General features: G+C 37.6%; 1 protein-coding gene across 1 annotated transcript in view; it reads left to right on the top strand.

Moving 5' to 3' along the window:
- Morc1 (MORC family CW-type zinc finger 1) overlaps positions 1 to 12,337 on the top strand; it is a 162,442-nt gene that overhangs the window by 127,938 nt on the left and 22,167 nt on the right. The window contains exons 22-24 of the mRNA XM_026395006.2: positions 3,807 to 3,876; positions 5,963 to 6,029; positions 9,419 to 9,574. Coding sequence (XP_026250791.2) covers positions 3,807 to 3,876; positions 5,963 to 6,029; positions 9,419 to 9,574 — 293 coding nt within the window. The remainder of the gene's footprint in view (positions 1 to 3,806; positions 3,877 to 5,962; positions 6,030 to 9,418; positions 9,575 to 12,337) is intronic.

Here is a 12,337-nt window from a genome sequence, read left to right as displayed (position 1 = left end):
ATCATGTTAAGTAACTTAAATTCTATGAATACTGGTAAGGAGAGCAATGTGAACCTAAGTCTTTTCCTTTGTTACTACCTGGTCTCCACTACACACACCATCCCCACCATACCACCAATACCACCCATGTCTTCATGACTTGCCTTTTTACCTTTTATTCTGTGTGTTATCAGTTACTGATCTACGGTATTGGGAATCCAGCAGGATAAAGAAAAACAGACAATGCTCCCTATATTCAGGGAGTGTCCATTCTAGTGGGGGGATCAGACAAGAGACAAGATGATTAAGTAAAGCATTTTGCATGACAGATAATGGTAAATGCCAGTCCAGTTACAAGGAAGAGGACAGGAGGTGTCAGTGCTAGATATGGTGAGTGTTGCAATTTTTGGCAATTTTGGCATAGTGATCAGTTTTTGGCACAGGATGTACCAAGGAGATGCCAGAGGAAAGACTAGAAAAAGCTGAGGGATCAACAAGTCTGTAGTACACAGAGCCTGAGAGCTGGAGAGGCGTGTGAGAGAGTGGGGCATGGGGTGAAAACAGCACCACTGACAGGAACCTTTGTTATTCTCTCTCTCGCTCGCTTATATTATTTTTCTTCAGTGAGTTTGCATCACCTGATATTATATTGCATATTTATGTTTTTATTTGTTTATGTCTTTCTTCCTTATTAGAAAAATAAGTTCCACAAAGGCAGGACTTTGAATTCTTCACCATGACAGTGTCTGACTCATGCTGGGAATTTTATTAATAGATTAATGAGTGAAGGGGAAGGATCTGGGAAATAATGTTAACCATGGAAGAGTGAAAGCAGAAAGGATTGTTGGATCTGGTGGGAAGACATGTCCTGGTCTGGTGAATAGGGACTGAGGTGGAGAGAGAAGGGCAAGGCAATAGAAGGAAAGAGACAGATAAAGTGACATCCAGTTCTTGAGTTTCCTTTAACAGCAGTTAATGAGATAGGTATTACACAGCTTTCTGAGGTATGTTATTGTTTCGTCTTCTTCGTGATTTATTTATCTTCTTAAATAAATATTTTACAAAATGGAAAATGTGGCATTACCCTTATCCTTTGAGTTCCTTGGAGAACTGACAAGTCCCACCCTGCTTGTTGTTAAATTAATTGTAACTAAAGTGTCTTAAATCTCATGTTAAGACTTAACTGTAATCTCATTTACTGTGTGGGAGGTGTTATCTGTTGCATGATTTAGGTAAAAATCTTAGGAAAGAGATATTCCCAAACTGCAGAGTGTGAGCCACAGCTAAGCCTGAGCAAATGAAGACACTTCTCTAACAAAATGAATTCATGTACATGAAAGAGCTCTGTAGGTAAGATAAAAACATATAAATGAAGGCTTTTCAAAGATAGCCACATGCCTTGTCTCACCTTGAAAGCATTCAGATCCTCAACACTACAACTACATGGTACTAAAAGCAGCATCTTATGAAATCAGATATTTATGGTGTTATTAAGATACTATAGGCAGTGAATTTATAAAAAAAATGTTTTAAACATTTCTATGCTTGCAAGTTAAAGAATAAAGAACAGACGGAAAGGCAAAATAAATCTCTCCTTCAATAGAAATGGTCAACTTTGTATTCGTACCATCTTTGGAGTGAGGGCAGATACCATCCTCAATGGAAACAGTCCTAGCAAGGCAGAGTTCAAAGGAGAGGAGTCAACAATAGAATGTAAAAATAATTAATTTCATGAAGCTGTGTTAATAACACTACCAACAGTTGTTCTCTGATGAAAATAGTAATTAAAAAAGAGTCTTGGATACTTGCATCTTGTTCAAGTTCATCAAGTTCATAAGAAAAAGTCACTAAAGAAAAGTAACACATTGTGAATAAGATCATCGTGGGTTATAGCAACGTGATTATAACTAAAAGCATTAAGAAGTTATCTCATAAGCTTTTTCTTTGTGTGTGTGTGTGTGATTACTATTAACTGTTTTGGAAAATAGTATATACTGCTTTAAACTGATCAAAAAATATTTAGTCCAAATTTGGAAACACTTATATCATGTAGATTTCAGCACATTAGAAGAAAACTTTAAATTTTATGTTACATCAGAAATAAGTAAGGCATACATTTTAAAGTCATTTTCAAGATTTTTGCAAAATCAACCTTTAAAAATATGCATTTTGATTATTTCCTGGATCATGCACTTATTTGCATTGTAAGTATAAACATATTTTGAATTGGACAACAGTAGCTTAAGAGCAGTTTTATTTTTTTTCTACTGCCTGGGAGGCAATTTTTTTTTTTTTTCTGTTTGGACGAAATAGAAAATGGCAATGTTGGAAAGCTACATAGTAACTTCGTTGCTAGGCTACATGTGTGCCCATTTAACCTTCCTGACAGAGAAGTTTCCAGAGTGCTATGTACAAATATGTCATTGTTTCCTGGGACAGGAAGAGGAGGTAGGTTGACATCTTCTCCATACCATGTTTATTTAGCAGGCTAGAGGGGCTTTAAAGGCAAAGGATACATATTCAATGAATAAACTTTAAAAAAAAATACCTGACAACTCCACACTTTACACCAGGTAACAGAGGTGAGGGACACAGTTTTGTCTCATTGTGTATTCAGGAGTCTTAGATTAAAGAGCAGACAGGTGGTTTTTTCTTTCTCTGTTCTTTAAAAACTGCCTGATTTTCTACCTTCTTACAGATTTACAAAATACATAAAGGGAGCATTCTGGGTCTTTTCCCCTGAAGGTCATATAAATTTTTCTCTATCTTTTTTATCTATTTGTCTGTTTGTCTTTTCCCCCCATCTCTGTCTCTCTGTCTCATCTGAAGAACTTTAGTACTCTATGTTTGTTTTATGTGAGCCTTGTAAAATGCTTCTTTCAGCATTCCCAAAGTGACGCAGATGTGACTTATGAGTGGCACGCCCTACGTTCCACCTGTGCCCCACCCACCCTCACCCTTTCTCCACCCGGACTCTCCACATCACACATGCACATCCCCTCACTCCAGGTGCCACTAGCCCTTCTGGATCATGCATGCAACACATTAAGACTTTTAGGTAGCTTCCCAGAAATTCTACCAGAAGATGAGAGAAAGCACATTCCCCAACATTCCAGGTGAGCTCTCTATCATGCTTTGGTGTCCCCACCTCCTCAAAGTTTTCCTTGCATTGGTGTTGAGTTCCTGCACTATGTCTCCTTTGGAGCAGCTGGGGTTATGATGAGGCTTGAAATGACAGAGGCTTGATGGTTGTTCCTGGTAAATCAAATACTTGATTTATTTGTTGGAGACATAGTTGCATTCATATAAAATAACAGTTTGTAAATTAGGTATGCAAGAATCAGTAGAAACATGAAAATCCTATTAAAGAAATGGTAACAGTATCCCAGCAGCTCAGGATGCTGAGGCAGAAAGATCTCAAGTTCAAAGTCAGCCAAAGCAACAGTGAGGCGCTAAGCAACTCTGTGAGACCTTGTCTCTAAATAAAATACAAAACAGGGCTGGAGATGTGGCTCAGTGGTCGAGTGCTCCCTGAGTTCGATCCCCGGTAGCAAGAAAAAAAGAAAGAAAGAAAAAAAAAAGGAAAAGAAAGAAATGGTAACATGGTAACAGTAAACATGAGGTTGGTAATGTGGTCTTCCTGTGGCACAACAGTATTGTTTTCTATCACATGTACTGTTCTCTCCTCTAAAACCTGTAATAGCTTTACTGTGGTAGCAGTATGATCTCTTTTCTCTGACATGGGCACTGCTCTTCAAGGTATTTTCTTAACCCTGTCGTATGTCCTTGTTTTTGGTACAATTTTAAATAATGAGGTTATCTTTCAGGTTTTAGATAAAAGCAGCACTGATGTTTCATTGAAACAAGAACAAAAGGAAGTTCCACTCATAAACGAAGGTAAAAATAAATCATTTTACAGAGATTAGCTCTAATATTTGAACCACTTTCCATAGGGCTTCTGAGACAGCCTGAGATATAATCAGAAGTTTGCCAGCAATTTGGATTTTAAAAAATTAAATTTGTTGTTCCATCCAGAACTAGAAGGAGGGATGGAGAAAGAATCAAGGGCTAATCTCCCTCGTCTGGGTTGGAATTGGGTTGAGAACCAGGTCTCCCAAACTGCCACACTGCCTGAAATATCCATAGACTTGTGCCACTCTCCACATTGAATTTTATTTAGAATTTTGCCAAGGATTGATGATCAGGTCTATCATTTTTAGAATCTGTTTTGAAAATTGTAATGAAATTCATTATTTTAATTGTTTAGTTCTTTTCCTGCTTTCCACGATTCCTCTGAAATCCATAAGAGTATTTAAACGTATGGATTTATGAGTTCTTTCATCTGTGGGATATATATGTATATGTATATTTAAAGCATAAACTTGCCCTCATGATATTTAAGTCAAATTTAATCTCCTCAATTTAAAAATAATTGAAACAAATTGAATTTGGAATATTTTCGTTTCTCAGTGTTCATTCGTCATCATTACCATAATTCTTGCATTAGGCATTATATTATTATTATCCCATTCTCTTTTTATTTTAATGTTATCTCATTGGGCCCTGGCAACACATACATTATTTTCATCATTCTTGTCTTTATTCTGAAATAAGCTTGAAATCACTTCTTAGTCTTTTTAGTGAATCCCTGCTCGGTTGGCTTTATCTTTCCAGCCCTTTTTGGTGCCAACCCATGCCATCATTTTGTGTTCACTTTGGTGGTCAACTCTTCCTTCCTGCACATTCTGTTGCTTAGGTAACCTAATCAGCGATTCATTCACAACTTTATGTTTTCAAGCCCTTTACTAGTGTCCCTAAGAAATCACAATTTTTCTTTTTCATCTTAATTAGGATAATTTGTAATTCCTCAATCAGGATTTCTTTTGTAAGGCTCTCTTAATTCTAAAGCTGATCTTTTGTAGATGTTTCAAACTATTACTGTGCCTTCACGCATTTCCAGATTGTAATGGAAAAATTGTTACTATAACTTTAATCCTGAAATTAATATTTGATTTTAAATATCCATCCTGGGTTTGGCAGGAACAAATTGTAAAATATTTTTTAAATGATTGTAATTATAGATTAATTGACTATTGAGTTAAAATTTTTTACTTTGTATGCAAGTCAGAAAGTACAGCCAACGGTGCTTACCCTGTGCTTGGAAAACCTCTGGCCACCTGTTTTTTTTTTATGTTTTCCTTGAAGAACTTGGCAGATCCTCAGCATTCTCCCACCATGTAAAACTTTCCTTCTTTGTGTCCTGTTCTCCTTGACCTTCAATATCCCTAAACTTATTCACAGAGGTCTACTTAATAGAACAAGATATCTGGGTATTTTTTAACAAAGAATTATAGAGAAGAAAGGAAGGAGAACAGATTGACTCCTTGCTTACACTGTCTCCAAGACTCCTAGCCAATCCAAAGGAGGCTTATATTTCTACTTACAAAGGACTAGGAACAGATCATCAGCCTGAGGTCCCTTGAGTGAAAAGACTGACATGTGACTCTGGTCTCTTTCTGCTTTCAAGTTTAGCTCTCTATTGGTGACACATTTTTCATGGGGATCTGTCAGAATAGCTTTGAACTGGAACTCAAAATGAGAGAGAATAAGATAGTAGAGGGCAGACAAGTGTGTATTTTGGCAGAAGTTGGGGAGAGCAGGGACTATCAACAGTCCTGATCAGTCACCCATACACTCATAATAAACACCATAAAAATATGTATATAAGCAACCCACATAACAGAGACTCTTGAATTATTATTATATATGCAATATTATTATATATGTATTACATACCTTATTAAAATTATTATAAAATACCTAAAGAACATATTTATAGAGTGCCTCAAAATTGGTGCAATTTACAGGTGGATATTTGAATCAGAACTAAATCATATAGTTAATGTAACAGTCAACATTCCTTTGGTTCCGTTTTTTGTGTGATTATCAAAATTGTCTTCATTTTGTCTCTGTCCTTATGAAGAAAAACAGGAGCTGTGCAGTGATACTCCAGCAATAAAAAGAAACTCTTCATTTCCTAACCAGGAAAGGTGAGTGTACTACAATTATAGAAATTCCAAGTAAGTGCAATTATACTGTTGAAAAGTAATTATCAATGTTTCAATACAAGACGAAAGAAAATAGTAGCAACAAAGGCAATTAAGAATAGAACCAAATTTTACAACAGAGACAAGAAAGAATGAAAATCCACCTTTCCCCCGAACCTTCTCATTTCTTTTGTGAGAATTTGGGAATAATAAAATGGAGCAGGATTAGCTTTCTACCCACTGCAAGTAAACAGTTCTGGTTACTATGACTTAGTCAAAGCACTAAAATGTCAACACATATGAGGTATGACTGTGAAACCACAAACTGACTTTTTTTCATGTGTGGGTCATTGACTTACTGCCTGATATGACTATAATTATTATTATAATTGCATTCTAGACTTTCCTTGACATGAGAATTTTATCACTCATAAAATCAACTGGATATTTTAGATACCCTAAAAGAATGCTTTCAAAAAAGAAGATTCTTAACTTCTACTACAGATTTATTTAAGTGAGTTTTCAGGTATTCAGATTCAGTTTCTCTGAATTCAGATGCTGTGCCCCTTACATAACAGCACATTAAATTAAGGGCAAGAAAAGACAGAGGACCTTTCATTTCCCTGTACTTGGTAACAGTAGTTACTCCAACACTAAAATCCAACTCTACTGTTCTATTCAGAAACCTTCAGTTATAGTCAGCTTTTTCACTGCTATGACTAAAGGATCTAACTAGAACAATTTTAAAGGAGAAAAAGTTTATTTGAGGGCTCACTTTTTCAGAGGTCTTACTCCATAGAAGGCTGGCTCCATTCCTCGGGGCTTCAGGTGAGGCAGAACCTCATGATGGAAGAGTGTGGCAGAGGGAAGCAGATCACATGTTGATCAGAAAGCAAAGACAGTCCACTGGCCAAATACACATATATTATACCCAAAGCCATGCCCCAATTTCCACCTCCTCGAGCCACACTCTACCACTTTAGTTACCACTCAGTTTATCCCTGTGGGGGGATTAAATCACTAATTGGGTTAAGACTCTTACAACCCAATCATTTCTCCTATGAACCTTCTTGCATTGTCCTCACATGTGAGCTTTTGGGCAACACCTCCCATCCAAACCAGAGCACCTTCCATAGCCTCTGTAGCCCTATCGCTTTTAAGGTCAGGTACAGACCTCACTCCTGCCCCTCCTTCTAATCAACACCTTGCTTTCATGAAGTTCCAAATTACTTATAGATTATTTCATCACATTATATCACCTGTTTGTCTACACTACTTCCCTTGCTTGTGTGTCCTCTGCAACTTGTGTACCCATCTCCCTTATCCTTTCATTCAAGCCTCAGTTCAAGCACTCTTTTCTGACTCTCCCAGGAAAACCCAGGTGTTCATAGAGTCACTGCTGTACTGATTCAATTTCAATAATTATTTGTTAAACACTAGCAAAGTTTTGACCCACAAGGGTAAGTCAAATAGAATTGTGTGGTCAAATATCCGTCTTTGCACTGCACAGATGCTCCTTAAAGACTTATCTTGCCTTCTTTGTAACCCTGAATCTGAGAGGCCTTCCCTGAGAAAAGAAACCTGCCCATGGTGGCAAGTCACATTCCCACGATGAAGTCATTCTGTGCTGGATTTTTCAAAGCACTGATTACTGTTTTAAATTATCTGTTTTACTCATCCATTTTTTTTACCACTTTAATTCTAGCTTGCTTGTTTGTTTTCCACTAGTCACTAACTCACTCCAATGGGACAGAGTCAGTCTTGTATCCAAAATGGCACCAGACTCATAATCAGCAGTATCTGTTGATTGAATGAATGAATGCATTCCCTCCTTCAGTGCTGTTGCTAGGCTTTTCCATGGAAAATGCTTTAATCTAGAATTATTTATTAAAATTTGAGCTATAATTTAAGATTCATGCAGACACTAAAACATAATTGTGCACGTATTGTTTTCTATCACTTTTAGATATTTATTAAGTTGTGGAGGTTTTTAAAATCATTGTTGACTCAAATACAATATGAATGTCAGAACTACAACCCAACTAAAGCAATCTTAATGGAAGACATTTATGAAATGTATTACTAATGATAGTGATGATAAGGATGATCATAATAATTATTGGATTCTATTTGACAAGTACTTACTACCAAGCATTGAGATATAGTCTTTGTATATCCATTTAGTCCTCAACACAACTCTGCAAGGTAGGCCCTAGAATTTTTTGACAGAAAAAGGTTAAGAAAGGTATATCCTATGATCTGATGTAGCTTATTTTGCCTTCTGTTCCCAACACCAACATGAATTTCCAGCATCCCTGAAATATTTTTTAAAGGAATATTTCTCTTACTAAAATGTTAGCATAAAAGAAGTTATAATTAATGAACATTTAGACATTGTGTAAATATTCTTTAATAGAAATGCATTCATTTATACAGTATTCTTAATATTTTTTTTAAAAAGTCAGCTGAAGTTAGACAGTATAATTAAAGCCAAAGAACTGTTCACAATAGAAGTACATTCCATTTGAAATAAACTATTGTCCAATTCTAAAAGGCCCTCTCCATATAAACACATAAACCTCTCAGGAACTGTGTCTGTGTGATAGAATTACAGAAATCTTTTTATTACTTGATACATAAGGCTCTGCATGATCTGACCTCTACCCATCTTCACTTTGCATATTTTACTACCTTTGGCCTTTTGAAATTTTCTGTTCCCACCATTCCAAAATCTTTGGTGTCCATAACATGCTACCCTATTTTGTGCTTCCTTACTGTGATGTATTTTCCATTTTACATCCAGGGGTCCTTTTAAAACTTGTTTCTCATCATCCTGCCTCCATGCCTAAAACCTTCCCATGCTAGTGCCTTCTGCATGGAAGGAACACAGTTCCCTCTCTGAGGCCACCAACTCTCTCTCACCTCAGCCTTCTCCCTCTGCTTCCTGCTTCCTCCATCCACCAGCTTCGACCTTCTCGTTCTTCCTTGAACAGCTCTCTACCCCAGGATCATTACACTTTACCTGGAGCACTCTTCCTCTGGATCTTTGCTAGCTATTTTTCTTAACTGTCTTTATTCTTTTTGGTTTTATGTCAATGCATTTCTCTGGGTTTAAAACAGAACTTAAGTCTCTTCCTGCAGAGAAGAAACAAGTGTTAAATGACTAGTGTCATTAAGAATAAATTATCACCAATGCTATTTAGTTGTGGCCACCCCAAAACTTGACACAATATATGATCAGAATAAATAGTGATAAGTCTAATTAAGAACTTATTTTATATTTTACATATTTGGAAATTTATGCCCTTTTATTTGTTGTGTATTAAGATTACATTTGTTTCTGAAACTATTAGTATCTAATGTGGTTCCTACTTTGGAATTATGCACCTCAGCTCTTCCTGTATGACAATGGAAGATTTAAGTCCAATTTCTGGACATGAAGCCAAAGTTTCTGTGAGTGATGGTTGTAAAGTTGCATCTTCACTGGTGACATCTTCTCAAAGCACAATTGTCAAGGAAACGGCAAGAAAACTGATGTCAAATTTAAGGTAAATTCAGTTACCATGTTTTCCCACATGCTTTGTTGAACTTTCTAAACAGTGACAACTGTGTTTTATTTTTCCTAAGTGGTCATATAATGGAGTAAATTCCATGGAGTGACTTTGTGACCTGTCTTCTAACCATACTGAATTAGATATACCACAGGTTGAAATAGAACTACAGTCACTAACTGTCTACCATCATATGGCCCTGCAGTATGGTGGACATTGGTCCTCATTTGAATGCAATAAAGAATTTGTACTGAAATTGCTTATTACTTTTTTTCTCCCACACAGAACCTCTCAGGATACTTTTAGGCCTTTTAAAATATCTATTTTTGTATTAACTTACTGAAGGAAACTGAGCTTTGCCTTGTTGTTTGGTGCAGAATGTTGGCACGTGTAGTCATGGTTAGTGAAGAGGTTAGATATTTGGAGCTCTGTTCTCAAAGGATGGAGACATGGAGGAGTAAAACCTAGGATTCAGGGGCTCTCCAAATAGGGACTGATGATGGAAGGGGGCTTTATGACCAAGCACCAGACATCTGTGTACAAGAGGGCTCTAAATAGGTGTCATGTAGTGGAAGGAGTGTGGGAGTAGGAGTAGCACTGAATTAGCACACCTCCTGGTTTCCTAGGGTTTAGTCTGGGAGGGGCCTCTGTGGGGAGAGGCTCTGGACTAGGAGAGCATGCAGCATGCTCTAGCTCAAGTAGTGATTTTCTTATCAATGACTGACAGAATCCTCCTGAAGGGGAGAGGAAGGAAGAAAGGGTGGAGGAAGGGCCTGTCTGGAAATGCTACAGCCTCTCCTAGTGCTCTGGCTTTGGTCATATTTGTGAAAGTAGACCACTGAGCACAGTGGGCACAAACTCACTTCTGCAGCTGCCCAGGGCTTTATGGAAGTCTCTGTGGCAGTATTCAGGGCTTCAGGGCTCAATTTAAATCGTATGTATTTACCCTAGCATCCATGCCTAATACCCGTCCTGCCCCAGGAGATAGAAAGCACTCTGGTTACAGGTAACAAGACGAGGTGTTAACTGAGCAATGAAGCCAGTGTCCTCATCACTAGGTTCTGATCACCGAGGTTGCCTGGGCTACCCAACTTACACAACCCTGGAAGGGAGACAGGAGGAGGACAGACCTTAGCACTGGACAGGTGTCATGAGGTTGTAAAGGCCACTTGTCCAGTGATCTGGAATGATATCAGTATTGTACTGCTATGTGCCTCCGCAGAATCCTTGAAGAGTCAAAATCTCCAACTAGCTTCTTACCCTGTGTCAGGATTTTTTTCCAAAATTAGTATATAAGAACCAAAGTTTTCTGTTGGGTAGCCTTAAATTTAAATACTGGTTGATTATTAACTATTTCTTAGATTTGGGCAAATCCATTGGTCACTGAAGTGTGGTAGTATGCAATAAATTGTAAATGTGTGTGTGTGTGTGTGAAAGAGAGAGAGAGAGAGAGAGAGAGAGAGAGAGAGAGAACAAGAGTGAATGCACGCGCACACACAAGCACATGTTGTAAACCCTACTGTTAGCCAAATATAAATTGATTAAGTGTGAAAAGTCTCCAAATCGTCATTGCCTCTTACATCGAGTCTTTCTTTTTTTTTTTCTTTTTTAAATTTTTATTGGTTGTTCACAACATTACAAAGCTCTTGACATATCATATTTCATACATTAGATTGAAATGGGTTATGAACTCCCAATTTTACCCCAAATGCAGATTGCAGAATCACGTCGGTTACACATCCACAATTTTACATAATGCCCAATTAGTAATTGTTGTATTCTGCTACCTTTCCTATCCCGTACTATCCCCCCTCCCCTCCCCTCCCATCTTCTCTCTCTACCCCATCTACTGTAATTCATTTCTCTCCTTGTTTATTTTCCCATTCCCCTCTCAACTACTTATATGTAATTTTGTATAGCAATGAGGGTCTCCCTTCATTTCCATGCAAGTTCCCTTTTCTCTCCCTTTCCCTCCCATCTCATGTCTCTGTTTAATGTTAATCTTTTCTTCCTGCTCTTCCTCCCTCTCTGTTCATAGTTGCTCTCATTATATCAAAGAAGACATTTGGTATTTGTTTTTTAGGGATTGACTAGCTTCACTAAGCATAATCTGCTCTAGTGCCATCCATTTCCCTGCAAATTCTATGATTTTGTCATTTTTTATTGCTGCATAGTACTCCATTGTGTATAGATGCCACATTTTTTTTATCCATTCATCTATTGAAGGGCATCTGGGTTGGTTCCACAGTCTAGCTATTGTGAATTGTGCTGCTATGAACATCGATGTGGCAGCATCCCTGTAGCATGCTCTTTTAAGGTCTTCAGTTAATAGTCCCAGAAGGGCAATAGCAGGGTCAAATGGTGGTTCCATTCCCAGCTTTCCCAGGAATCTCCAAACTGCTTTCCAAATTGGCCGCACCAATTTGCAGTCCCACCAACAATGTACAAGAGTACCCTTTTCTCCACATCCTCGCCAGCACTTGTTGTTGTTTGACTTCATAATGGCTGCCAATCTTACTGGAGTGAGATGGTATCTTAGGGTGGTTTTGATTTGCATTTCTCTGACTGCTAGAGATGGTGAGCATTTTTTCATGTACTTGTTGATTGATTGTATATCCTCCTCTGAGAAGTGTCTGTTCAGGTCCTTGGCCCATTTGTTGATTGGGTTATTTGTTATCTTATTGTCTAATTTTTTGAGTTCTTTGTATACTCTGGATATTAGGGCTCTATCTGAAGTGTGAGGAGTAAAAATTTGTTCCC

This window comes from Urocitellus parryii, chromosome 2 (assembly GCF_045843805.1).
Source record: "Urocitellus parryii isolate mUroPar1 chromosome 2, mUroPar1.hap1, whole genome shotgun sequence".
NCBI classification, from domain to species: Eukaryota; Metazoa; Chordata; class Mammalia; order Rodentia; family Sciuridae; genus Urocitellus; species Urocitellus parryii.
Note: the sequence above shows the minus strand (reverse complement) of the source record. Positions and strands in the feature narration are given on the sequence as shown.